Here is a 27,998-nt window from a genome sequence, read left to right on the forward strand (position 1 = left end):
ATGAGTAACGACAGTAACGGAGTCGGGGGGCTTCAGCCTCCCTGGAACTTCAATGGTGAGTGCATTTTAATACGCAGCACGCACACAGTTATTGAGGGTTTGCGCACAGTTTTTTTTTTGGAGTATTTTTGGTTAAATTATAACTCCACATGACTAGAGACGGCACGTAGGCTCTTTCTGAGGTGACACTGTCAGGAAAATGCCATCAGATAGATCGATCGTCAGTGGGGTTTGTGACACCCTGGAAAGGTGCGTAAAGTGACTTTGATCTGGTGGTTGTTTCTCACTCACAGTGCTGAATTACCGTGATGCACTCTGGTAAAGTGAGGCATGCAAAAGCCAACAATGCATTCAACACATGCTCAGCTCCAGCTCACTCATCAGACAAATATTGTTTTTTTTTGGGTATTTATTTTATTTTATTTTAATTTTTTTATTCCTTTTTAAAAAATTTTTTTTCTTAGTCTTAACCATGGGTGCCTTGAAAGACACTATATGAATCCAAGTCTTTAATATTATTATTTTTTTAATTTTTATTTTTATTATTATATATTTTTCATTTATTAGGTTAATGTTAAGAAAAGGTAAAATAATTAAAAATGGTTTTAAAAAATCAAAATAAATAAATAATAGTTCTAATAATAATACGAATTATTAATTATTAACATTTATTAGGTTGACGTTAAAGCTAAAATAATAAAATTATTATCAATAGTCATCATCATCATTATAATTTAAATCACAAATAATAGTAAAAAAAAAAATATATATATATATCAAAAACAAGTTTCCTGGATGTGTCAAACAAAATGAGGCAAACAGTTACAGTAAAATAATTTTTTATTATTAAGGAGCGTAAACAAAATAGCACGGCCAATAGTCTCACACCCCAGCAGACAGTGTGAAGATGTGAGGTAAACATTATGTATTAGCATTCTCTTGAATAATAGTGAATAATTAAATCATAATTCAATGAGAGGAGGATTTTCTCCATTCTTTATTCATTATTTTCCCTCATTTTTGACTAATAATTAAAAATAAAAAAATGAAATAAATGCTTTAGAGGCAGCAAATATGTGAGGATTTTGCCTTCACATGATCGGTAATCGACATCATGTTGAAAAGAGCTGGCAGTTTTTTTCACAACCATGTCTAAATGGTTAATTTTTAAGAAATGTTTTGTTAAATCCAAACAATGACAGCAGCAGCTCTCCCTCGGGGGCAGATGAGGAGAAAATGAAGATGAGGAGAACGGGGCGTAGGAAGACAGGAGGCGGTGAGGGAGGAGAAGACAAAAACGGTGAACAGAATCAGGTTTTCAGGGATTAAAAAGCCTGAATAAACTCCTCCTCTCCTCCTTCCCCCTCTCCTCTCTTTTTCCCACTGGCACCTCTCCTTCTGCACCTCATCTCCCGTTTTCACGTCGTTAGTGAAATATGAAAGCGAAGGGTCGAAAAAAGAGAAGAAAGTGCAAAAATTGACAACATAATGTGAATATATCTGAAATATTAGGCGTGGGAGACACACAGATACTGAGAGAGGAGGAGAGAAGTGTGGGAAATGTAGTTTTTAAACCATGAGAAGACACTTAATGAGGAGACAGTGATATTTACTGACTTAGGATGTTCATTTTGTGCAGAGGCAGCTGCTTTCGTTCTTTGCGTGATAAAAATTTTTCAACTCATTTACACATAATGTTCGGAGACGCAAAATATAAGACAGACTCTACGATGTGGTCCAACAACGTTAAAACAACTGCCTCAAAACTGAGAGAAGAAAATGTCAGTGCTGGACTGAGCATTTTCAGCGCAGAAAACCAGCAAATAAGTCAAAACAAATAAAAAAAATAAATACATAACAATAATGATAAAAGTGGTAGTTAAAAAAACCACACCACCCCATTTCTCTGATAAATAAAGAACAGTCCCTTAGGCCTATTCTTATTTTTGAAACTACTAAAGTTATTTTTAGAAGGAAATAAAAAAATTGCCCAAAAATGTTTCGAGAAATAAAAAATTTGGGGGAAAAAAAGCCAAATGTTTTTAAAAAAGGCAAAAATTAAGATAAAAGAAAATAAATTTTGGGGGGTAAAATAAATACAAAGCCATTTCAAGTTGTATACTCATACTATACTATACTATACTATAACCATGCCATAATCATACCATGCTATGCTTTGCTGTGCTGTACTATACTATGCCATAAGATACGATACGATACTATACTATACTATACTATACTATACTATACTATACTATACTATACTATACTATAACCACACTGTGCTTTGCTGTACTATACTATACTATACCATACTATACTGCATTACACTCTACCATACTATACTGTACTATACTGTACTGTACCATACTACACTATACTATTCTATACTGTAGTATCTTACTAGATCTGGGGCTTTTTATAAAACATTCAGGGCTGGAGACGCTCAGGCCTAATGACTCCACTGACGTCAATATATTACGTTTTTTTTTGAATGCCAACAATGTCTGTGTTGGGCTCTAATTGGCCGCCTATGACACCTGCAGGAAGATCCGCCACCGATGTCAACAGCAATTAACAGTCTATCAGAGGTCCTATTGACTGACTGCCGTATTGATCGCATCCGCGTGAATTGGGGTCTCAAATTTTCTTGTCACTCAATAGTATGTGATTGAAGATCTTAATCATGTGCGCACTTACGCGTCTTTTCTGACCTTTTATTCTGAGTATTTTTTTAAATGGCATCCACAGAGCGGCAGGATGGGTGAGCGAGGTAATACGTGGTTACAGAAGTCTTTTCTTTTGTGGGAATAGAAAAGGGCTGCAGACTCCATATGATGAAATGATTGACAGCGCTGAGTTCCAGATAAAACATCAGGGGGTTGATGTAACATTCCCCCTCTACTCCATTTTCTGTGATTCCTCCCCTGTCTCCTCCCCTCCATCAGCAGCTCTTCTGTTCTCCTTGCTCCCCTCTCCTTACCTTGCATGTCTCCTCTCTTCCTCCTGCTCTCCTAATTCTATCCTATTTACATCCCTCCTCCTGCAGAGAACAGCTCCCTGTGGCGGCGAGGCGCGTTTGTTAGTGTGAGTGTGTGCACTTATACAGTTGTGTGTGCGGATGAAGAATTTTGGCTGTGGGTGTGTGCATGCATGATAACATGCATATGCTAAAGTAAGGAAAAATGTGTGTTTTTAGATTTCAGCGAGTGTGTTTCTTCCATACTTTTGGAATTCTAAGCTACTAACAGCCATTATTACCAAGTGTACATATTTTTAATTTATATCTCCATCAGCATGACTTAACCTTTGAACCATGAGCACTGGTGTGATTTCTATCAAAAACATGGGAAAAAAAGCATTGAGGAACCTGGTACGAAAAGTTCAAAAATTGCAAGAAATTAGTCAATTTAGACTTTTTTTAAATTTTTTTTTTATAGAAAGCTCAGGATTTTTTTTAGGGAAAAAGATACAAAAAAGTGTAGGAAAAATGTCCAGGGAAAAAAAGAAAAAAAAGGGAAAAACAATAGGGAAAGAAAAGGAAACATTTCTTGGTAAAAATTAAAAAAAAAATAGGAAAAATATCTAGGGAATAATGAAAAAGATTAGGGAAAAATGTCTAGAGAAAAACGAAAAGGTTGGGGAAAATGTCTAGGGAAAAAAAAATTAAAAATAGGGAGAAATTTCTAGATAAAACAAAATAAAAAAGTAGGGAAAAAACTATAAATTCCATACTTACATATTTTATTTTTTTTATTTATTTTTTTTTTTTTACTAATTTTCAGGTAATTTTCATATACTTTTCACTAATTTCTTGATAATTTTTGGGTCATTTCATCAGTCATTTCTGATTTTCTTCCATGTATGTAAACCTGCTGTTCAACATGAGTTGTATAACATGCCTTTTTTTGGCATGTGCATTCCTAAATAGAGGGAAAAAGCATTCGATTTGTGGAGATTTTTCTTTTAAATAAGCAATTATTGTACATCTTCACTCTGCACTGTGATTCTCTTCTTTGTCAGAAGCTCAGCTTATAAATCCTCCAGCACAGCCCAGGTTTCAGAATATCACATCACTGCTTAAATGCTGTAAAGACTGCCAGCCTGCGCAGGTGATGTCCCCTCTTTTTGTCTGACACATGACTGAAGAGACTCAAGCTCCCTGTCACTGAGACGAGGACACTGTGGGTGTAGAGGATGATCTGCTGTTTGCATGTACGAATAATCCACGCAAAGACAATGTTTTGTTTTCGGCCGTTTTGTTTCTTATTATATATTATTTGCAGTCTTGCTCCACAGTTGCTTTGTCTAGCGCTGGCTCCACTAGAGGGGGCTGTTAGGTTAATTTTCTGTCAGATTGGTCAAAACAAAAAGATTGCATTAATACTTTTTCTTGTGTTAAACATTACTGTGTGCCATGTTGGTTTTGTTTTTCAGTTTCTTAAAGAGATTGTTCAATTTTTTTTAATTGGGGTTGTTTATGTCCCCATTAAAGAACACAAACCTATTTGCTCAGGGCTCAAAGGGTTAAATATCACAGTCTGATGAATAATCTTAGGCCACAGTACGCCAGTTGTTGTGTTTTTATGTGAAGTCTCACAGTACTAGTTTGACATTTTGGGAAATGCACTTATTTGCTTTTATGCCTAGAGTCTTGTCATCATGAGGAGGTTGCCAGGCAACCAGTGATGGATTCCAGTATATCCCTATCCCTGGTCAATAAATAGTCCAGCACATAACTCATGGATGCATAACAATAACCAGATACCGGATGCCAAGTTGGCACTTGTTGAGCTCAATGCAGTTTTCTAGCACAAAAACCAAAGAAGTTTCAATCTCCTAGGTTTACTAAGTTTTACAAACCTCCATAGATCAAAAAATAATTACAGGAAAAGTCATAATTGACCTCGTTTGCAGTTCGAGGTGCCCTATCAACAGTTTTACAGACGTCTTTTTGACAATGGTGGTTTATGGAGACAGAATAGACTGTATATAAATAAAGTAGAAGCAATAATTGTATGATTTAATAACTTAGTAAACTACCTTAAGTGACAGAAGTCTTATTTTAGGAAAAAATGTATTTGGCGAGTTTTTAGTTTGTCCCATTCACTAACATGAAGGGGCGGGCTTTATGACCTATACTGCAGCCAAACACCAGGGGGCGATCCAAATTGAAAAGCTACACTTTGAGGGAGCTGTTATGCTGTCCATCTTTATCTACAGTCTATGGTTGGTCCACATTTTTTTTTTAGAAAATATCTATTTGTATTTTATAAATCATAACCAGTCAGAGTTGCACATATTCCCTTATTTCCAGCTGTTGATGGGCTGCTCTGTACGATGATGCCACTCTGGCTTTCTGCTCCTCATCACACTTGCAGCCTAAATCTTCTCCGTTTCTGTCACCGCTCTGACAGTTTGGTGCTTCAGTTACATGCACCTGACAGCTGTTTCGTTCTGTCTGCACTCAGCTCTGAGATGAATGTTTCTGTGGTCATCTCTGGCAGATGCATTCTTGCTGTCCTGTACCTGCCTTCTGCTTCATGTAGTTTTAACTGGCCGACGGTTGTCAGGAGTTTATGTTCACTCCAGTTAGTTTAGTATTACACAGCTGTCACAGTAAACTCTGACAATTTGATTTTACTTTTGAAAAAAGTCTAGGAAACTGACGCGATGGTTTCCACCCGGCCGTGTTCTCAAGTGACGCAGCAGGTTCTGTCTTGCTGTTTGCCAGCGTGTAATAACATCACAACCAGTTCTGTCCGGCGGTGTTCTCATCTGCCAGCCAGCGATGTTTCAATTTGACGCAAAGGTTGCTTTCGCCATCATGAGCTTGCGTCAAAAGCACTGTCAAAGCGGTGGTATTTTACAAAGTTGGAATAAGAACGGGCCGATGTGACGGGCAGCAGAGACGAGAACATTTTTAAAGTTCGAAAGCAACCATATGATTGGCACATGAGCATCATGGCGAGATCAAAGTTCCGCCCTTCATAGTCAGCTGATGGAGTTGGAAGAAGCAAAGAATGAGAGAGAGAGCGAACGCTTAGGAAAAAGATTGATTAAACTTCTGCTAAACTTTGCATGACCCCAGATTTTTTTGATGAAATATTTAACAATCTGCAGAATAAAGAGGAGGATTTTTTGTGGTGGGTGATTGTAACATTGCACAGTAGATTGAAAAGAGACCCTTCAATGAACTCTCACCCCCACGACCCTTTAAAGGTTTATTATCTCATGGATGCTTGAGATCCAGTTGGTGATATTTGGAAAAGTGTATTATATGAGGAATTTTTGTTGCAAAGAAGGGATAAACACCTTTCACAGCAACAGAAAGCACACTTCCGTTGTGTTAGTGGCTGACAGCGCCGGTCCCTGTATCTGCAGACCTATTAATTATTCTGGGAGTGAGCACAGGTTCCAATCTTGAGTTTGAATTTCAGTGGCGCTGCTTACATTTTGTGTACATTTGGATCATCACAGATTGCCTTTAAAGTGTCTTCCAAAGGATGAAACACTTATGAGACTTCTGAAGCTTCTTTGATGCTTCTGAAGGGATTTACAGCCCAGTTGTGATATTGCCGCTTGCAAGTATAATTTCCACTTCAGGCAGTACCCCATTTCTTTACCTTTGGTTAGATCAGTTTTTTTCCTTTTTTTTCTGACCTTTTTTGATTTATTCTCCTGAATGATTCTGATCCAAAAATTTACTCGCAGCTCCTTGTTCTTGGCTTTAACATACTTTGTGAACTCGCTCCAGATTTTGAAGTTACCCGCTTTTCTTTTCTTGGACTGTTTCTTTTTGAAGTTTAGGTGGTCTCATGGCTCATTTTTCAACAGTCAAATCCCCCATTTACATAATCATGAACATCACGTGTTTGTGTCATGGCTGGGAACTACGGGCAACCCAAACAACCCAGTCGCCATACAGGATTAGTTCAGAGGTTTGATTAACAAATATACAGTGTAGGAAGTAAGTATTCAGTATGTCAACATTTTGTGTGTGTTAGTGTTAGATCCCGATGCCAGAAACCAACTTTTGCAGTTGTATGATATGCCACCGGTTGGTGCAGCTGAGAATGCGGGTGGACGGAGCAGTTTGTGGTGTTTTGATAAGCCAAACAACACCTGTCCCGTCTGCATGATCCATCAATGAATGCTGTAGTTGCATCCTGAAACTTCACCAACGGAAACAGTATTTTATAATTTGTAGACGGGGAAGTCCTCTGACAAAGCAGGAATATAAGATGACTTGGGATGAGAACTTGTTGACTTTTCATATGAAATGTAGACCAGACATTGGTATTAAACTATACAGAAAAAGAAAAAACAACATTTCAATCCATAATGTGCAATAAAGTGCAATGACAGGAAAAAAGTATTGAATACATGATGGATCAAGGCGAAGACTTCTACCAAGACCTTTGCAACAAGATTGTCGAGCATCATAGTATTGGAACTGGTTACCAATGGATTTCTCAACTATACTCAATAAATGTTCCTACAGTACCAATAGGACCATTTTCTGCAAGTCAAAGGAACATCGTCAACTGACTCTGCACAGAAGCAAAGACCAATTAAAAAATAGCTCTAGAAAGACATGAAATCATGGTGGTATGAAAATTATCCATTGGAAAATGAATGGAGTGAATGGATGAAATTCTTGGGAAGAATCTGTTGCCATCCACCTGGAGGATTAGGATGAGTATGAGATGTGGGTAGACCTTGCGGCAGGACATCGATCCAAAGCATACTGCAAAAGAGACTGTCAATTGGTTCCAGAGGAAGAAAACAAAGGTGTTGGAGTGGCTCAGTCAATCACAGACTTAAACCCATTATTTGTGGAAGGAAGTGAAGATGAAGATTCAGCGGGCCCCCCGAAATCTTCAAGATTTAAAGACTGTTTGTGCGGAGGAATGAGGCCAAATCCCACCTGAACACTGTTGGAGATTAGTTGCATCGCACAGGAAGCATCTTGAAGCTGTCCTCGCAAACAAAGGCTTCTGCGCCAAGTATTAAATACATTTAAGTTGCCGTATTAAACACTTTTTACGTGTTTCTTTCACTGTATAGTCTTAAATGCAGGTATCCGAATCATGAGGCATATAAGGGTCAAAACTGGCAAGGTAGTCCATGCAAGCAAACTAATCTGACGAAGGTTAGGCAAGAGAATCTAAGGCTAAGTAACATATTTCAGAAGCCAGGTTAAAGGTAACATACACATGCATATAGTAGACAGAAGAGACAAGAAGCTTTTTGGAACTTTGACGAACTGGTAAGGAGTGTGTGATAAACTGCAAGGCTGTTGAGAGAGAGTGGGAACAGATATGTTGGTGGGAGGGGATGTCATCTGGCCAGGGACCTCATTTACTAACATTTTTTAGGCACAAAAGAAGGCGTAGGCCACTTTCTAAGAAATCTTTGGCATTTTTGAAAAACAAATTTGATGGGAGAATGTTCCCACCTCCACTCTGACTCATAAACTGAAGAAATGAAAATTGGTAGAAAATACAAATTTGTTAAAATGAATCCAAATGATACCTATGAGTATCACAAATATTCTTTACATTTTAATTCATCCAGAATCATACTTTACTTGATGTCATTATTAAACAATATTCTGAAATGTATTCCTATGAATATTAAATCAATTTGAGTGAAACACGGCTTCCACAATTCTGACTTTGTTAAAAAAAAAACACAACCCAAAAAACACTTCATTGACTAGATCTTTTGATATACAGCTTATTTTAGACACCATAGCTCCAATCTGGGAAACAGTTTTTGGCTCTTCTGCATTGGCTTCATTTCTCAGCCATTGAGGTCCAATAAATTTATAGATGTAATGAATAATTGATTAATCAAGAAAATAATCTGCATCTATATGAGTAATAGTAGGGTCCCCCCCAGTGTGAGAACGTATGCTTCCAATAGTAGGTGAAGAGTGAAATGGGAGTAGAGAGCTGATTTCTAGGCTGTCAATCAGTCAGATTAATTCTTTACCCACATTTTATTCAGTGATATTAATTCAAAAGATTTCCTTTGGGTACGGGTTGTGGGAGGTACCATCCTAATGAAGCCTTTATAGTGCGGCTAACATGATTTAGACCTGCAGTCGTGCTGTCATCGTCTGTTTCCACCCTGTATTGGCCTAGTTTTTGAGGATATTGCAGTTGCCATGTTGCATATACTGCATCTCTGTGCATGTGTGTCTGAGTATGGATGTGTATGTATCAGCCCCAGATGTTGTTACTGGCACATTGGCTGTGAGCTGGCATCAGAATGGGCACAGAGGGATGTAAAGTTGGAGAGAGCGGGTAGGATGCAGAGGGGGGATAGAGGAATTAGGGGATAGGGGTTTGACTAGAGGCAGATGCGGATTTGTGCCAACTGTTCAAAGCTAGAGAAAACGACTAGTCTGGTAGGATTAGAAGTGATTGTGCTAACATAGCACATATTTTATTCATTTTCACCCATCTTTAATTTAAAGAGATTGTGCTAATAAGTAGATCTAATGAAGATTCAGAAGGATGTTTAGAAAATGTAACAATATAGTATTGTCTGAGAAATCTCAAATACTTAATGTTATGTCAACAACTACTATTTGGACTGGAGCTTTATTTGCCACAGGCTTATGTGTGGAATTAGCCTTAATTTCTACCTTTCTACTTATGTTTTACATAAGTACATATTGTAACCAGTTGAGCAAGTAAAATTACCAAATCATTATTTTAACGGGTCCTGCAGATCTTTAGAAAGTCTGGTGTATTTAGAGAGTAGAGTTTAGTAGAGTTTTTGCTCTCTAAGCAATGGGCATGGTAGGCCTTGCCCTTTTGTGAATTTCATTTATACTAAGAGATAATTCTAATCACAAGAAAGTTGCAGAACACGTTGAGTAACTTTAGAAATAATCTGTTGGTTTCGGTGGTTCTTGCATGTCTGTCTCGTTTTACCCTTAGAGGGAGGTGAAGTCCAGTGAGGTGTGGAGCTGCGGTCAATGGAAATTGGAAGGGGTTTAAAGGGCTAAAGCATGCACTGGGAACATACCTGGCAAGCAGCCTTGAACTCTATTATCTGCCTCAATTGTGGGTCGCCACAATGTACTTCAAAAATGGCATGAGCCCGCTGGAGAACCAAAGAGTGGTGGCGATATGGGACAAATAGCCAGTTAGCAGGACAAGCATTGACAAGATGGTATTGGCAAGAAGGCAAATTTCCAAAACTGGCTAAAGGTCGTCAAACAAAGGTAAGCAGACTAGGGAGCAAAGGCTGAAATGTCAATGTTATGAGGCATAATAGAAAATCAGGCAAAAAGAAATGTGACTGAGCTCTCCAGCATGCTCCACGCAGCATTGTACTCGCAATTTAAGATACTCAGATACCTAAGATACTTTGGTTGCATCTCCAGTGCAAGGTAGAGAACTTGCTCCATCCTTGCACTGGATCAAGGGAAGGCTGAAGGGCGAGATGACGAGATTTTGAGAATTTGGCAAGTACCAGTGATTAGTTTGAGAGCATAACATTTAGCCACGTGGCTTCTTGCGGAACTGGACTAAATTAAGTCGAAAAAGAAAAACCCAAAAGGTTACAAGCAAAATGTATGTAACTAAGGACTCAGATGCATGCTAGAAAAGGAGAGAAGCTCCGTTCCAGTGCGAATGTGTCAAATAGAATAGCTAATGTTGCTAACACACACTCATGCAGCACACACACTTGCATGCATATCCATAGTCGCACAGAGTGCTGCTGGCCCTGCACTGTGAAATATGGATTGGCGTTGCTATGATGTTGGGGGTGAGGGTAAATCTCGCTCTGTCTCTGCTTCACACACACACACACACACACACACACACACACACAGAACAAACCAGTGGCTTGACCAAAGGATAAAGAGGAGGCAAGAGATATAGAGATGAAGAGAAAGGGAGGGCATAGTGACAAAGCAAGAAGGAAAAATGGTGTAAGAGAGGGATATAGAGGCGGACACTAACAGATTTCTTCCGACCTCAGACTAATTTAATTAACAGTTAACTTTAGCGTCAGTATTTAGCATTTAGTTAAGTATTTTGAAATTATTTTCTTAATCAGGCATTGATCAGTTGAATGAACAACATGCAGATGTTGCAACATTTGCACTTCGGGCAACTGTGGCTCATTAAGCAGAGAGGGTTGTCTATATACGTTAATGGCACTCAATGAGTTAAACATCATGATTTAAATGTAATTTCCTTGTTTTAACTCTCACTACGCGTACTTTATCATTTTATATCCATGCACGACAATATCTGAGGGAATACTGACCACGTTTTGTTTTGTAAAATGGAAGGTGAAGCTGATTGACGTGTCTAATATTATATGAATTAATTTGTGAATTAAATTCAAAGAAATGGCTAAAGGATGATTACACAGAAGACAGTAAAGGCATGCATTTATGTACAAATACACATATCTGAAGAGGAACATCTCATTTGAGGATGAGAGAGTTGCCAATCCTACAAATCGTATTTTCTGCAAATAGTTTTCGAAGATTAGAGGGGTATGTATTTGCCCAATCAATATTACTATTAGTCAGATAAATCATGGAATAATATTAAGTTAATACACAAAAAACATTCAGAAAACTTTGTAGTTTGCTGATGATGCCAAGTGACTTTATAATTTTGTTACAAATAAAGTCAATATGTTTTTTCCAAACATTACTGGAGTAAAAACCCTAAATCTCTTTGTGACTCTGCATTAAGAGCAGAAATTCTCTCCAGATTCCCACGTGTTGTTGCAAGTCTGCACTGCCTAGCAGCTGGTACAGCAGCACTTTTGGGGATTATGGATGTCAGAGCAGTCAAGTGAGCCCTATGAGGCACACAAAGCGAGTCTAATACTCCAGATTTTTCATTATGAAGAAGAGAGGTACTTTGGAATGCTAAGCTAAACATGTAAACTCATGAAAACATGCAAGTAAACACACAGAAAATAGACATCAGGAGAATACTATACTACTTTAATACTATGAATGTACACGGTAGATCCCACATTGCAAAAATACTGTTACAAAAAAAAATCCTGCATTGGAATTTTTACCTGAGTAAAAATAACTATGCATATTCATGAACAAGTACAACGTTTTAAAAGTAAAAAAAAAAAAAAGTAACTTAAGTTATATACTTAAGTAATATACAAATAAAACACCACAAAACTCAAAAATATAAAATAAGCAACTCAACAATTATATTTAAAAAATGACTTGAATGTTTATCAAAATAGTTGGCAATTAATTTTCCGTCTAATAAATCAATTTATGGTTGCAGCTGCTTGTATAAACAGTTGGGTAATTTAACTTCTATCAAAACATATTTTATAAACTCTGTTTTCTATGAAAAAATCTGAATTTGTAAAGCAGGGTGCTCTGTGAGCTGGTCGTGTGATACTACGGTTGTGCAGTGCAAAAACGTTCATCACAAGTGGATGAAAATAATATTTATCCAGTGCATGATTTCTGTATTTATTTGTGTTGCTGCAGCTACAGATGCTTCTGTTAGCCAATGCATGTGAGAAATTCAGCATCTAGGTGAATTTCAGCATCTAGTTGAATTTCAGCATCTGGGTGAATTTCAGCCTCTAGGTGAATCCAGCGCGACACATAAACGTATTGGTTCAATAACTCTAAGAAACGTCCTCTCTGGATGTAACACTCGAAGCAGTTTAATTGTCATCGGAATGTAATTATGAAAACTTACAAGCCTAATATCGAGGAAGCGAGTTTAAGCAATCCAAAGCGTCAGCAGCTCCTGTGCTGAGAACAATATCATCTTAACTGATAAAGCTACAAAAAATAAGGCACGGTTGTTTTAAGCCGTGTGATTATAGACTTTCTTTATTTTTTAATGGTTTTTTTTCTGGTGCTTGCAGCATAATCATTTGTTTGTGATCTTGACTTAACAGGCGTAACTGGTCGTTTATGCTCACCGAGGACTGCCCTGCACACAAAAGCCCACAATGGAGCAATAATGAGGATAATGCTGTGGGCTTGCTGTCGGTTTGCTCGCGTCCACACTTCCAGCAAAACAACAACAGCGGCCCCACAGGGGCTTGTTTGCTGGAAAACTGCCCGACCGGCTTCTTTCCTCCCCACGGACCGTTTTAGACTTCCTCTACTATTTGAGCCTTTTCTTCTAAATTCAACATGGGTGTTTTGATTTCAGCGTTGAGGTATGACAGAGAAAGTCACCCTGTCGTTCACCTGTCCTTTCTCTCGGGACATTTTGGGAAGGAGGTGATGGAAAAAAGACGAGAAAAACAGAAATCATAGAGCATTCCATACCTAAACACACATCCGACAAACAGCAGGGTACAACAGTGTACAACTGTCGGTACAAAACAAACAAAAAAAAAAACTGTATCAGGTAAAAACATGGAAGGTGTCTCATTATAACAAGATATTTTTCACGTTTTTACAAGATATTTTCATGTTATGACAAGATTTTAATGTTTTAATAAAATATTTTTTACGAGACTTTACAGATATTTGCATGTTATAAGATGTTATAACAAGAAACGCCTCTTGTTATAATAGGAAAACATCTCATCATAATGTAAATATCTGGTAAAAACCTGGAAAATACATTGTTATGAGACAAGATTTTTTCACATTTTTACTAATTATTTTTATTTGAAAAAACAACAAGATTCTTGTTTGTTGTTTACATTTTATAATAAGATTTTTTTTGCAAGTTGTAGCAAGAATGTTTTGTTGTTTTTTCCTTCTTTTTTCAACAAGAAAGTTTCTCGTACGAGAAAGAAAGTTTTTTTTTTGATATTTTCCGTGTTTTACAAGATATTTTTTACGAAATATTTTACATATTTTCAAGTTATGGCAATATGTTTCAAGTAAAAAGTAAAAATGTTGACTGTTTTCATTGGTGCAGATCCATTTGCCGTACTCTAGTCTCAAACGAAAACATAGAGTTAAATCAACCTCCGTGAGCATTTATTACAGGATTTGTTGAATGTATAAAAATGTTCGTGGGTTTCTATTTTCATACATTCTGTTTGAGAGCGACTCTTTGCCGTGTTGTTCTGCACATATTTTCGACTTTTCCAGTTCTGCAGCCGTAGTAGGTAAATGCGGAATGAAACACGCCAACATCTTCAGTTGTATAATTTAATATAATGTCTATTTTAGATGAATATTTCAGAAGAGTGCTGGCTGCTGTGTCTGTTGACTGTGCGTGTGAACGCCCAATGTTAGGAAGACATAAATGTTGCAGGAGCGCGCTGGCTCCGGCCTTGTTGTTGGAATGCTGTTCATGTATACATGAGTGTGTAAGATGATGGTGATGAAACTGATGGCAAAGTGCCTCTCATCAGCCTGTGTGGTGTGTTTTTCGGAGAGGATCTAAGCCGAGTGTTGTGTTCTGTGTGCAGGGGTGTCCTTGTGTTGGAACTGAAATGTCTTTTTTTTATCTCTTAATTTCGTTTTCGAGGTTACTTCATGATTACATAAAAAAAAAACCTCAAACTGTGAGTACAGTAACTAGAGTATTACATAAACAATAGACCCTGTATCCAGAATTAGCTCCCTTTGGCACACGAGTGATGCATAAAAAATTTAGAGAGCTCTGGGTGGCTTTTAGAACATAACACGACTAATGTTGCTCAATAGCTTTCAAAAGCCACTCAATGATATTCTGACCTAAAATGAATTTTTTCATTAATTTCATTGGGTTTTTAAATTTTTTTTTACTCCGACTATATTATAAAAGAATTTCAGCACGCATAGATAATAAATACATATTGATAGAGCTCTACAGGGATGAATATGCATATATTTTATGTTGGATTTTGCAACAAAACGCGAGCTCTCTGACGAAGATATGCTCATGATACTTCAACTTTTTGTTTCTTCACAAGTGCTTTACTCAAGTACTGTATTTAAGTACAAATTTGAGGTACACGAAAGTTTTGTTTTCATGCCACTTTATACTTTTACCCTGTTAAGAGTTTTATAAAATATGCTTTTGTAGTAAATAAGGTTACCAAACTGTTCCTACAAATACAGCTGCAACGATTAGTTGACCAGTGAGTTGACCGAAAATTGTTAGCAAATTGTTTTGATAAACATTAAGTTTTTTTTTGTTTTTTTTTATTTTTTTTAAATTGCATTTCATTTTTCTTTTTTTTGTTTTTTTAATATATTTTTATGTTTATCTCACTTTTAACATTTTAATAGTTTTTTTTTTTCTAGTATTCTTTTTTTCTTAAAAATTTCAGTTTCTTTATTTTCTGAATAATTTGGGGGGTGTTTTTTTCTTCTCTTTATTTAACATTATTCGAGGGTTTTGTGTGTGTGCTTTTTAATATTTTTTGATCATTTGTATTTCCTTTTTTCTGATAATTTAGTTTTTTAAAATATTTTTTTTTCTGTTCTTTTTCTGTTTTTTTTCTTTTTAGAATTTTGAGTTTGGGGGTATTTTCATTTTTTCTTAAATAATTTTGAATTTTGAGGGTTTTTTAATGTATAATGCATAAATGTAGGGATAATTTTAGCCCCAGTTGCCCAAGTAAATCTCACTAACTTCATATATGACAGTATATGTGTGCAGGTGGAACTAAGTTATTGCTGTGCAAGTCACATGTCTTAAATCCTCAAATCTCTTTGATCTATGTGAGGTATTATTTCGGTTGTCTGTTAAGTCTCATCAGTTTCATGATGCTGGTTTCCCCGCAGCAGCAACGTGCACCACCAATCAGCAGACAGACCGAATCTTCCTCTGGACTTGCTCAAGTCCAAACCAGATGGAGAGTCAATATTGGACTTGAATTCATAATCAGGCACACAAAAACTGCTTCAAGTGTGATAACGTGTCTGTGCTGACAGTCCAGTTCTTCTGCTCCTCAGCATCCAAAAAAAAAAAAATCAGTTTGTGTAGCTTTGAGTCCGTAACTGGAAAAGCTTACTTTCCACAAACAACCAGGAGGCTACAATTCGCAGCTTAATTATGTCTCTAAAGTGTGTTTGCACAGTGACCATGTGTGCACATGTGAATTGCGATTGTGTGTAATTGCATTGCCTGTGGCTGCGTGCTGCTGTGGGAGAACATGTAAGCGTGATGATTACAAGCAGCACATTGGGTCCTTTTCGCAGTCGTGATCTCTTACCTGTGTTCCATGAATTATCAGGACATTAATTAACCTGCAGGGTCAGCAGATCTCCGTGGTGTGATTATAATTAGACCTAAAGTCCACTGCAAATCTTTTACATGCCATTTTGTATTGTGGTTATCTTCTGTGTTCCGAGTTTGGAAACCAAATTACAAAAAAAAAAGGAAAAAGTTTCTCACTCACCTCCATGTAGTATTATTACTATTTATTTTTATTATTATTAATTAATTTTTAAAAATTTATTTAGTGAGGGTTAAACGCAAAATACTCCCACTTAAAAAACAACTTTGGTTAAAATTTCCTCAGGGGTTTGGGTGGTTTGAAAGCTCATTAAAAAAAACAATCAAATAATTAATGGTTGAATAAACAAATATTTAAAAAAAAATTAACAAGGGGGGTAAAAAAAAATTAAAAAGTGAAAAGAATAAAAAAAATCATTTCAGATAAAACAGTATACCTTTACTCCACTACATTTCAGAGGGAAATACTGTGCTTTTTACTTCTCTACATTTAAGTTAACTGATTAATAGTTTTTTGCATAAAAAAATAACAAAATGTAAAAAAAAATACTGTATTGTAATGCATTGTATTACCAAACTGTTAATACAATAATGACAATAATTTCCAATTGTTTTGATGAACAATTACAAATTTTAAATTATTTTTGACATTTATTGGTTAGTGAAAATTTTTTGGGGTGTTTTTTTTTTTTCTTCTGTATTTTATTTTTAGTTTTTTGGTTATTTTTTTTATTTTCTTTTTTTTGAATCTGGGGGATTCTTTAAAAAAAATTAAGTTTTAGCTCCATTCATGATTTGAACCATTCTTTAATTTTTATAGAAGATTTTTGCAGTATAAGTTGGAGTGTTTCAACTCGGCTTTTTACAGTCTCTTCTGTGCAGAGGCTCTCTAAAAACCAATAATGTGCTTTTCTGTAACAGCACACTAAGATTTGCAGCTAACTGCAGTTCTCTGCATAAATGTAGTATATCATTGGCCTGTCATAGAGAGGCAGGATACACATACATGATTCAAACACTGCAGATACATTGCATACATGTTTAAACACAGCTGCTCTCTCAGCTGATGCCTTGCTGTGGTTGAACTGGTACCAAGGGAGCTGCGTATGTGTGTGTGATCGTGTGTGCATCCGTGTTTTTATGGTTATATGCTGGTCGGTATGTGTAAATGTCTGTGTGTGTGATGCGATATGCATGCACTGATCGTGCAGTATTTTGGTCTAGTTGGTGAGGCCTGCATGCATAAATGAGAAGAGAGCTAATGACACCGTTATATCCTCATGTTGTCAAGTAGCTTCATTAGCTTATTTAAAATGAAAAGAAAAACAACCTTTTTATATTCTAGATATCTGTGTGTGTGTGTGTGTGTGTGTGTGTGTGTGTGTGTGTTTGTGTGGTATCATCCTGCATGTAGTTTGTGCAGGGTTTTGCGGTGAATATATGTTGCACATGCAGTGGTGGAAGAAGTATTCAGATCCTTTACTTAAGCAAAAGTACTAATACTGCCCTAGGAAAATACTCTGTTACAAGTAAAGTCCTACATTGAAAATGGTACTTAAGTAAAAGTAAGTATAATCAGGAAAATGTACACAAAGTATTAAAAGTAAAAGCACAGGATGCAGAAAAAAACACATCCAAAAAGCTCAATATTATTTAAAAAAAAAAAAACCCAGAAAAAACACAGCCCAAAGTATATACTCTGTGCTCTGAAAGCTGCAGTGTTTAATAGAATGCTATATATATATATATAGCTGCAGTACACTCTGTACTCTGTATATGTATTTTTCAACCGTGTTCCTAATGAACGGTCCAGCTTCAAACATAGAATGAACGGCTAAGTTTCTTTTTCAATGCGCCTGACGTTCTGCTGCTCCATCTGTGCCCAGAGTATGCTCTGCACTCCAAGAACTGCAACGTATATCAGAATCCTGTATGGTTTTTAACAGCTCCCCTTCATAGATATCTTTATTGTCACTGTACAAGTACAATAAAATGCTGATGGAGCAAGCCTATAGATAACTAAATTTGCAGAAAAAGTAAATAAACACTAAAAACTAATGAATGGTCCAGCTTCAAAAATAAAAAATCTTTTAAAAAAATAAAAAAATAAAAAATCTTTTGTGTTTTAATCGTGGCAGGCCGCCACAAATCAATGAATATGCAGGAAAGTGTGGAATAAAAAAAGCATACCAAAAACTAAACGTACAATGTACAGAAGAAACTTTTCTCAGTTAAACCTCCAGAATTTAAGCTCCAGTTGCCTTTTTTTTTTAAAGCAAGAGCTCTAACTATATTACTCATCCGATTTTGCACAAATTGCCTATAAGTGTCAGTGCACAGAGGTAGTAATAGCAGGTAGCTCATGTTCTCTACAGCTGACTGGCTGAACACTCTCCAGGGGTTTGGCAGGTTCATACTTAGAATCAGTGGGTCATGGAAAATGACTTCTGCTTGTTAGCGAACACTGGTCCTGTATCAGTGCCCAGTTCTGTTGTTTTTCCTCATTTTAGCTCGATCCAAGTCCTGCGGACCATCATAGTCACTATGTTTTTAGCTCTATTTTGCAAATCTACACGTTAGTGCAGTGGGACTGCCAATCCAAACATTTCTCTTTAGCGTCAATGTAGTAGAATAAACAGTTCAACCCTTAAAGTCCAGACAAAACCATTTGCTAGAATACTTTAAAAAAGAGAAAAATTATGTGGGAAGGTTGAGAATGATTGAAGTTCTGCTTTAATGTTTAAAATATGAATCTCCCCTCTTTCCCCCTGAACTCATCTCCTACTTTCCTGGTTTTGCAGTTTTATTCTTGCACTTAATACATCCACTGAATGTTATCAGAGAGAGCCAGTCTCTCTCTGTTAAATGAGTTTAAATATCAACAGAATAACTGTGTTGACTCAGCATCTTGTTAAAAGAACAATACGCTGTATATTTAAACCATGGCCTAAATTGAATTCGCCGCACAGATTGGTTCGAGGGAGTGCATTAATTTTCAATAGGCATGGGGCTTTGAAGTGGTGCCAGCTATAAATGCACATGCGAATATACTTGATTAGCATTCTATATGAATGTATTAGAGAGATGTTTGAACATTTCATTTCAGCCATAAGCTGGTTTATAATATGCCGGTCCAGTTAGAGGTGGTCACCTTTTCAAAAATAAACTCATATACAAACGCCATTGTCACTCCGCCAATCATCACCAGTGGCGTGACTGGTGCTGCATTTCTACACCTTTTACAAGTAGCAACATGGTTTGATTTGTTGCAAAAACATGGGCGAAAGGCAGTAAGCAACTTAGTAAGAAATTCCTGCAAATTGCAAGAAATTAGTCAATTTAGATTTTTTTTTTTTTTTTACAAAAGCTGGGGAAAATGTTCATAGACTATATTTATAATTATAATTAAAATAACAAATATTTTACTGAGTTATTATAATTTTATAATAACCCCCTTTTTAAGGTCATTTCCTTTTCTTTTTCTTGTAAAGCTAATTTTTATTTGATTTTCATGTGCTTTTTTTTACTAGTTTCTACTGAATTTATGATTAGGACTGACGTCGGTTAAAAAGATGATCTCGATTCAATGCATAATGTTTTTTAATGCTTGATTTTTTTTTTAAAAAAAAAGCGCATTTTGTGCACAGAGCAATACAAGTGTTTGTAATATTAAAGCGGGCCCAAAGGGTTAAAGCCTAAATGCAATCACCAGAAGTAAAAAGCTGATGTTTGGCTGTAAGCATCACCAACACAACGAGGCTTTAACGCCGCGTTTGGTGTGATGACGTTGTGTCGTCTCATTTAGCCATGTGTTAACAGCTGCCTTTTCTAAGACAAAAAAAGAGTAAAAATTTACAAATTACAGATGACGATGGTGTCCTGTTTCGCTTGTTGCTATGGCGTTTAAATAGATGATGCTCGTGGTAGTTGACCAAAACTCAAAAAAGCAGAATATTTTCCCTAATCAATTTAGCTTTTCATGCATTTCTTCTCTTTTTTTTCCCTTTATACTCCCTCGTGTGCATAATCCATTTGAATTTTATCTGTTCTGAATAAACCTACATAGTTTAGTGGACACATACTAAGTAAACGAGGCAAAAAATATCCTTTATTCATGAAAACCTTGTGATCATGCTGTGCAGCTGTACTCCATGGTCCTGAACTCTCGTCCTCAGCAGCCCTGAAAAAAAGGGTTTTTGTTGTAGGTAGGAACACTCATACGCGTGGTTCAGTGCCAGTTGAACCAAAATATTTGCTCTGTAAATGCACCGAAATTCATTGATTTATACTGTACTTCTGAAAAAAACCTATGTGGCAGGAAAGAAAAGGGACTCTGACTAATGACTTGAAAATCTCTGCTGAGTGAGAGCGCTGCGCTGAAGCTCATATTGAGCTGAAATCATCAGCACAAACACATGACTCATGCGGGGGAATTTCAGTCAGGCTTATCCAGTGGTATAAACTCCGGTTATCGTCAGTAAAACAACTTTCTCACACATTATTTATTCACACTACTTTCTGAGTCATGTTACAACAAATCGAAAAAATTTAATCCTCTTGGATTTCACCGCTTAAAGTGGGTTTTGTGCTGATGATAGCTGTTTAAAAAAAAAAAAAAAGATAAAAAAACCTGAATCATTCATCTACCTTTAGTATTTTTGTAAAATGATACCCCAGTAGTGGTAAATGTGCAGGAAAGGAGGCAAAAACAGCCCCATTTTATCCATTTATACCTGCTATTTTTGTTATTTTACTATTTCTATTATTGTTATTTTTTGGATTATTATAGCTTGAAGTACTTTAATATTGTACTTGAATCACAGCTATTTAGAGTTTCTCCTCTCTGTTTCTGTTTTTACTGTCATCTAACAGATTTAAGCATCACTGTTTATGTTCGTGATTCTTCTATACACGTATCAGAACTTTTTTTTTAAAGGTATAGTTCAGAATTATTTAAGTTGGGTTGTATGAGGTACTTATCCTTAGTACTTATCCTAATGTTTTGAACATCCATCACCATGCTTCTTGGAATTTTATTGTGAGAGGAAAAGTCAAATAACATTGCGAGAGAAGACGCAGAACTCAATTAAAATCATCTTGCAATTACGTTTCAGCAAGATTTCGAAAATATCGCTTAAGTTTTGCACAAATTTGTAACGGAAACCCACTTATAGGCGTCAGCACCTTTGACTTTGAGAAAGAAAATACCTCTATCACAATGATATCCAAATACAATGGATAGTTTTAATGATGGGAACTAGAGGGAGAAGTAATTATACTGCAAGGAGTGATTTCACATTTGCAAAACTCGACTAAGTGCAGAGTGGATGGGGAGGAGCAGTAAAACCGGATGGGTGTCCCCAATGGAGCAGTTAGAGGCGTTAAAGAAATGGTTGCTCATAGCTTATTTTCAAACTGTTTAGAAAAGTGTCATCTCTAATGAGCCAGGATTAACATTTCTAAAAAATTGCAATTAAAGTTAACTGTGATTATAGTGCCAAGAAATTTAAATTTATTCATACAAACTAGTTTCTTGGTAATTTTAAAAAAGTACTTCAAGCCAAAGTCTATCATTATCTTGGTAGTTTTCTTAATGTAAAGCCGAGGGTTAGTGTCAATGCACCGACTCACTTTTCCAGTCATTTTAAAGTTAGAATTAAATTACAGGTCATCAGCCACTATTATGATAATGTCCATGCTATAATTTCGTTTTTTCTCTCTTTCTGCCTTCAGGGTCATTGGGCATCCAATCAGCTGACGTGTTCTCCAACGCCTCATGCAACACGTCCTCCAATGACTCAACTTTCTGCTCCTCTGTGGATGATGGAGCCGGGGCAGGAAGTCCGTACAAAGCTCTGGAGATGTTTTTTATCGCCTTGGTTACGGGATCTCTGAGCTTCGTGACTGTCACAGGAAATATTTTAGTCATGCTTTCCATCAAAGTCAACCGCCACCTACAAACTGTCAATAACTACTTCTTATTTTCATTAGCATGTGCTGACTTGATCATTGGTGTTTTCAGCATGAACCTGTACACAGTCTACATCATCGTCGGCTACTGGCCACTCGGACCGGTGGTCTGTGACTTGTGGCTAGCTTTAGATTATGTTGTCTCAAACGCCTCGGTGATGAATTTATTGATCATCAGCTTCGATCGCTATTTTTGTGTGACCAAACCCCTCACGTATCCGACGAGAAGGACAACTAAGATGGCGGGGTTAATGATCGCGGCCGCATGGATCCTATCGTTCATCCTGTGGGCTCCTGCCATCTTGTTCTGGCAGTTCATCGTTGGACAGCGAACAGTGCCACCTGGAGAGTGTTATATTCAGGTACAGTACATAAAACCAACTGATACTTTAGGCAGACTAGTAGTATGTAATAATCTAATACCTTCAACACTAAATACAACTTAAACAGTACAACTTTAACTAAAGTTAAACAGTTCAGGTACTACACAAGTGTACCTAATAAACCGTTGTATATATGTCAAATGCTCTTTCCTACAGTTCCTTTCGAACCCTGCGGTGACGTTTGGGACAGCCATAGCAGCATTCTATCTTCCTGTCATTATTATGACAGTCCTGTACATCCACATTTCCCTGGCCTCCCGGAGTAGGGTCTCCAAACACAAACCAGAGAAGAAGGAGAAGAAAGGAATAAAGTAAGAGCATCAACGTAATCAAATTAATGATATATGTAACAAACAACTTTGTGAAAGAAACAAACAATAGCATGGGGGGAAAAAATGAAATTATAATGCATTAATTTAAAATTACAAGTATTGCTATGGATCTATGACACTAAACCATGATGTCATCATGGTATTTACCATAAATAATGCCACCTGTCCACCTGTTTATACCAAAACAGTCATGTGACAGACCTTAGCGGGCTTTGCTTGCCATCTGTAAGCGCACCCAGTCCATCCTGAGCGGCAAAAGATGGTTACTGTTCTGTAGTGTTCCTGTCCTTGCCGGAGGTACTCCCCTTAAAGCAACTGAGGAAGAAGACATTCTTCTAGACGGGTTTCACTGCAAGCATACCAGGGACAGGAAGGTTTTGCTTGTAGTAGGCGTATGAATAGTGTCAACCACTCAACGTAACAGATGCTGTTTAGACAAAAGAAGCAGTGTCTCCCAGCTGACACTCCTCCCACTGTATTGTGGAAGCATACACAAAAGCATCTGAAGGAAGCACAAAGCCATGTGGACAGAGCATACGGCTGTGTCTAGCTGGCTTTTTTGACAATATTCAGAGAACACCCTCCATTTTAGGGGTGGGTGGAGCTCTAGCATTGCTTGGTTGGATGGCCTAACTCCTGAGGAAGGGGCTGCAAAGTGGCCTTGCGCACATTGGCAGAGTTGATGGGTTGGAATACCAAGTCAGACTGGGAAAGAAGATCTGCCTTAACTGGCAAGTACCATAGTTGGCAATGGGTCGACTGGAGGTGTGCCGCAAACGAAACCTCCCTGGCAACCATAGAGCTATTAATAGCACATTTTAATGACCTATGGCAATCCAGTTGAGTATATGGAGAATCATAGGTAGTGGTGAAAATCATACAACAAGCCTTTCAGTCACTCTAAAAACGTCTATGGGAACTCCTTGAGTCCAAAGGGGAAATCAGCTCTCACAATGAGTTTTTTTCTGTTGACAGAACAGATCAGTCCAAGCTTTGCCAAATCCACAACATAACTAATACCTCTGGGTGCAGACTCTCTTTGCCTGAAAGTCAGCCTGATTATCAGCTCCTGGAACATATGATACTAATATTTGACGACGACTGTGCTGAGCTTGAATTTGGTTAGTTCCAAGGGATTCCAATGATGAGCAGTTTTCGCTGCAGAAGAAAGTGTCAAACTTCCTCTCATACACTACCCATATTCAACTTTTATGCCGTCCATCTAAATGCCTTTATATTCCAAACAAAGACAGTTTGTGCTAAATACACAATCTCAGTATCGCTATCATTCTGCCCAAGGCTCACTCTGTCTGCTCTCAGCTTAAACTTTACAACATCCAGGAGAGTAGATTTCTGTGTTTAACCAGAGGAGTTACCACATGGGTCAATAAATCTCAACTTGGCACTAGATGCATTTCACCATGCTATTAACATCAATAAATCATATACACAATTTGCTGCAGAATAAATTACCATAATGCATGTGCAATTTATTATTCATATCCATTTGTGGATTGTAAAATGTGCTTATCTGCTTTTTTTCAGAACTCCTAGCTTGATGAAGAGTCACCTGTTAAAGCAGAACAATAATAATGAAACCAGTCCCCAGGCCAGTCCCCGCTCTACTCCCAAACTCAGTCTGGACTCGACTACTACTGCGCTGGAGGCTGTGAAGAATGGCAGAGTGGAGGAACCAAAAGCTGCTCAGCCACAGCCTCCGGCACAGCCCAGTCCAGGACTCACACAGGTACGCGCTCGCACACCATTAACATCTCTGCTTACGTATGCGCTGATCAGCAGTGTCACAGCTTCATAGATTCATGTCATTTGGATGCTTTTACTGTGTGGTAGCAGTGCCTAATCTAGTTTTTAATTGCTAATGTTGCGTTGTTGTTCTTTCTGTCCGTCTATCTTTCTTAATTATCTGCGTAGGAGGAAAAAGAGAGCTCCAATGATTCCTCCACAGCTTTTATCCCACCCACAGAACCAAAGGACAACACCAACAACGAGGTGATATCTGAGGTTGGTGTTTAAAAGTTGGACAACTTTCTATTGTCTTTTTTTTTTGCATTCAATACAAACTACAGATCCTACGATAGGAACTTTGTAGCCACGATACAGCAATCCGCAACTTCAAGCGAGCATCAGTCGGTGGCCTACAGTAGCCAATGGCCCCTTCCCGACTCCCTGCCCTCTTCTTTTGGCACATTTTCGAGAACGTTCATATTTGACCATGCTGTTCATTTTAATCTCCATCACAAATCTGCAAAGTTTTGTGACTGCGTTTTCATTGCTGTGACCTTGCATCATTCTTTCTATTTTTCGTTTTAAATTTCTGTTACACAAGGTTCTCGCAATGATTGCTGTTAGTGTTTTAAAAACTTCAACAGTGCTTCGGAAAATGTGCCTAAGCAATAGATAAAAACTGTAACACTGGATGCTAAGTATTTTTTTTTAGGGATCATTCTGGCATTTTTGTCATGGTACATACTACAAGAAGTCACACAATTAGGCTATAAAGGTTCCTAACAAAACTCTCTTGGTTTTGTTACAGGCAGCAACAAATCCCGACCCAGTTGCCACGACAACAGCCAATCCTGCAGTGCCCAAGATGAACTCCGCCTCGAGGTGGTCCAAGATAAAGATTGTAACAAAGCAGGCCGGGGACGAATGCATCACAGCTATAGAGATAGTCCCCCCTGTAGACGGAGCCGAGAGGCATTCAATACCAATCAGCCGCCCTAGGACTGTGGCACGAAAGTTTGCAAGCATCGCTAGAAGCCAAGTCAAGAGGAAAAGACAGATGGCTGCCAGGGAAAAGAAAGTATGTTAATGTAACACTGCACATACATGAGGCATAAATGGATACATAGAGTGCTGACATATTATATTACATGAAACAGTTGTTTGATTAATAGTGCAAGAACACAAAGGCATATATGAGTGTTAATAATGGGAGTAACATTAGGTATTTATGCTGTCTTGCATGACAGCGGTGGCTGGAGGCATGCAATTTTCAGGTTATTTGTCTGTCAGTCCTTCCATCTTATTCTTGTAGACTCTATATTTCATGAACACATTGAGGGAATTTCTTCAAATCTGGGCACAAATGTCGATTTGGACTAAAAGATGAACTGATTTAAATTTGTTGGTCAAAGGTCAAGATCACTGCAACCTTTTGCCTGTCTCTTTCTTGTCAACGCCACACCTTAAGAGCACATTTAGGGAATTTCTTTGGCACAAACGTCCACTTGGACAAAAGGATGAACTCATTCAAATTCTGTGGTCAAAAGTGCAGATCATCGTGACCTTGCACCTGTTTTTTTCCTCATCAATGCCATATCTCAAGAACACATTGAGGGGACGTCTTCAAATTCGGCACAAACATCCACTTGTACCAAACCTTGAACTGATTAGACTTGGGTGGTCAAAGTTCAAGGTCACTGTGGCCTTGCATTGGCTCATTCAGGTGAGCATAATATCTTCAGAGCATCTTGAGAACACAAACATCCACTTGTATTCTTACACAAAACACACAAATATCGATAAATATATCCAAAACATCAGAAGTTATTCTAGTTTTACCCTCACATAATCTTTTCTGACTAAATGCTAATAGTTGAATCAAATTTATTGGTCTGCAAAGTAGGTCACACAAGCAAACTATACCATGATCCAGGCTACACCTTTGTTAATCGTCCAGATAGAAAATTGCAGTTTCATTTAACATGACAATAAACAAATGATCAGTTTTGCATGGCAGCATACAATATGTTGTTGGTTTACAGATGGGACTACCCAGGTTACCTGTATTACAATAATACAGAGCAGCTGCTGATTATTTGCTGTTGAGTTGCAGTCACTTCCCTTCATTAGTGTTCAAAATGACAGATGGCATTTTGAAGCATTCCTCTGAGCTTTTAAAGTGAATGCATGTATCTTAAAGCATATTTTTTTTTATTTTGTTCCAGCACTTGCAATTCAAAACAACAGCAGTGGAAGAGGATGGACTGATTAGAACTCTATGGTCAAAGGTCAATGTCACTGAGACATTGCCTCTCTCTCATTCTCGTGGAGGCAATATCTCGAAAAGGCCTTGCAAAATTTCCTCAAATTTGGCACAAATGTCCACTCTGACTCAAGACTGAACTGATTAGAATTTGGCGTTAAACCATCTTGTTAGTCTCTTTGACTATTGCAAGTAATACATCGGGTAGTAGCAGTAATTGTCGTCCTAAATACGGCGTCAAATTGGTGAAGACGTTTCTTCATTTGCCTTTGTTGTGTGCATTTGCATATGTTATCTTCATATGCAGTGCATTGAGCTCTCAGAGCCACCGTACCAAATAGCTGTGTGATGAGATTATAGTACTAGGCCTGTGGTGTTGAAGCTGATTGTAGGAATCGACTTGCTAAAAGGACAAAAACAATGTTTTAACATGTTTTAGCCCAGTTATTAAAGCATGTATACTGAGCATTACTGCCAGGAAAAAAAATCGGTGATTTCAAATTATTCTTCTCCCCTTGTTGCCTTTCCTCAATTTGAGTTTATTTCAGTTCTGAATTATAATCAGTACTTGAAATAATCAATCTTTTATGTCATTTCAATCACTCTGCTGTTATTTTTTGTCAGTTGCATCATTGTTTTGTCAAACAAAGTGTTTAATTTTCAGGCCAGTAGGCACAAAGATTTTATTTAAAACTACAAAACAACAGACACAATGTTCACGCTCATGGATTAACTATCCCAAACAAGTTTTAAATCTCAGCAAATTGATTTTCATACCACAGTGAACTGAATCAAAAACAAATAGATGCCTGGGGTATCGAAAAGATAACTGCGCTCTCATTTACTATTCATTTCTCTTTTCTTCTTTTGCTCTACAGGTGACCAAGACTATCTTTGCCATCCTGCTGGCTTTCATCATCACATGGACGCCGTATAACGTCATGGTGTTGATCTCCACCTTCTGCCAGTCTTGTGTCCCTGACACTGTGTGGATTATTGGCTACTGGCTGTGTTATGTCAACTCTACAATCAACCCCGCTTGTTACGCACTGTGCAACGCCACATTTAAAAAGACATTCAAGAACCTGCTGCTGTGCCAGTATAAAAATATAGGTACGAGATGAGATGG

General features: G+C 37.5%; 1 protein-coding gene across 1 annotated transcript; it reads left to right on the top strand.

The window, feature by feature from the left end:
* chrm4a (cholinergic receptor, muscarinic 4a) lies at nt 1–27,998 on the top strand. The gene is made up of 7 exons (XM_042513194.1): nt 1–55; nt 21,909–22,507; nt 22,685–22,839; nt 24,406–24,607; nt 24,793–24,882; nt 25,415–25,684; nt 27,748–27,998. Exons 1-7 carry the CDS (start codon nt 1–3, stop codon nt 27,991–27,993), a joined length of 1,617 nt encoding a protein of 538 aa, XP_042369128.1. The 3' UTR covers nt 27,994–27,998.

Source organism: Plectropomus leopardus, chromosome 24 (assembly GCF_008729295.1).
Source record: "Plectropomus leopardus isolate mb chromosome 24, YSFRI_Pleo_2.0, whole genome shotgun sequence".
Taxonomy (NCBI): domain Eukaryota; kingdom Metazoa; phylum Chordata; class Actinopteri; order Perciformes; family Serranidae; genus Plectropomus; species Plectropomus leopardus.

What these genes read in the sequence shown, in the direction of transcription:
- chrm4a (XM_042513194.1), top strand. Translation starts at nt 1, where the DNA reads ATGAGTAACGACAGTAACGGAGTCGGGGGGCTTCAGCCTCCCTGGAAC. An exon ending in GCCTCCCTGGAACTTCAATG is followed by an intron (nt 56 to 21,908) that starts GTGAGTGCATTT and finishes TTCTGCCTTCAG; the next exon opens with GGTCATTGGGCATCCAATCA. An exon ending in CCAGTCCAGGACTCACACAG is followed by an intron (nt 24,608 to 24,792) that starts GTACGCGCTCGC and finishes TTATCTGCGTAG; the next exon opens with GAGGAAAAAGAGAGCTCCAA.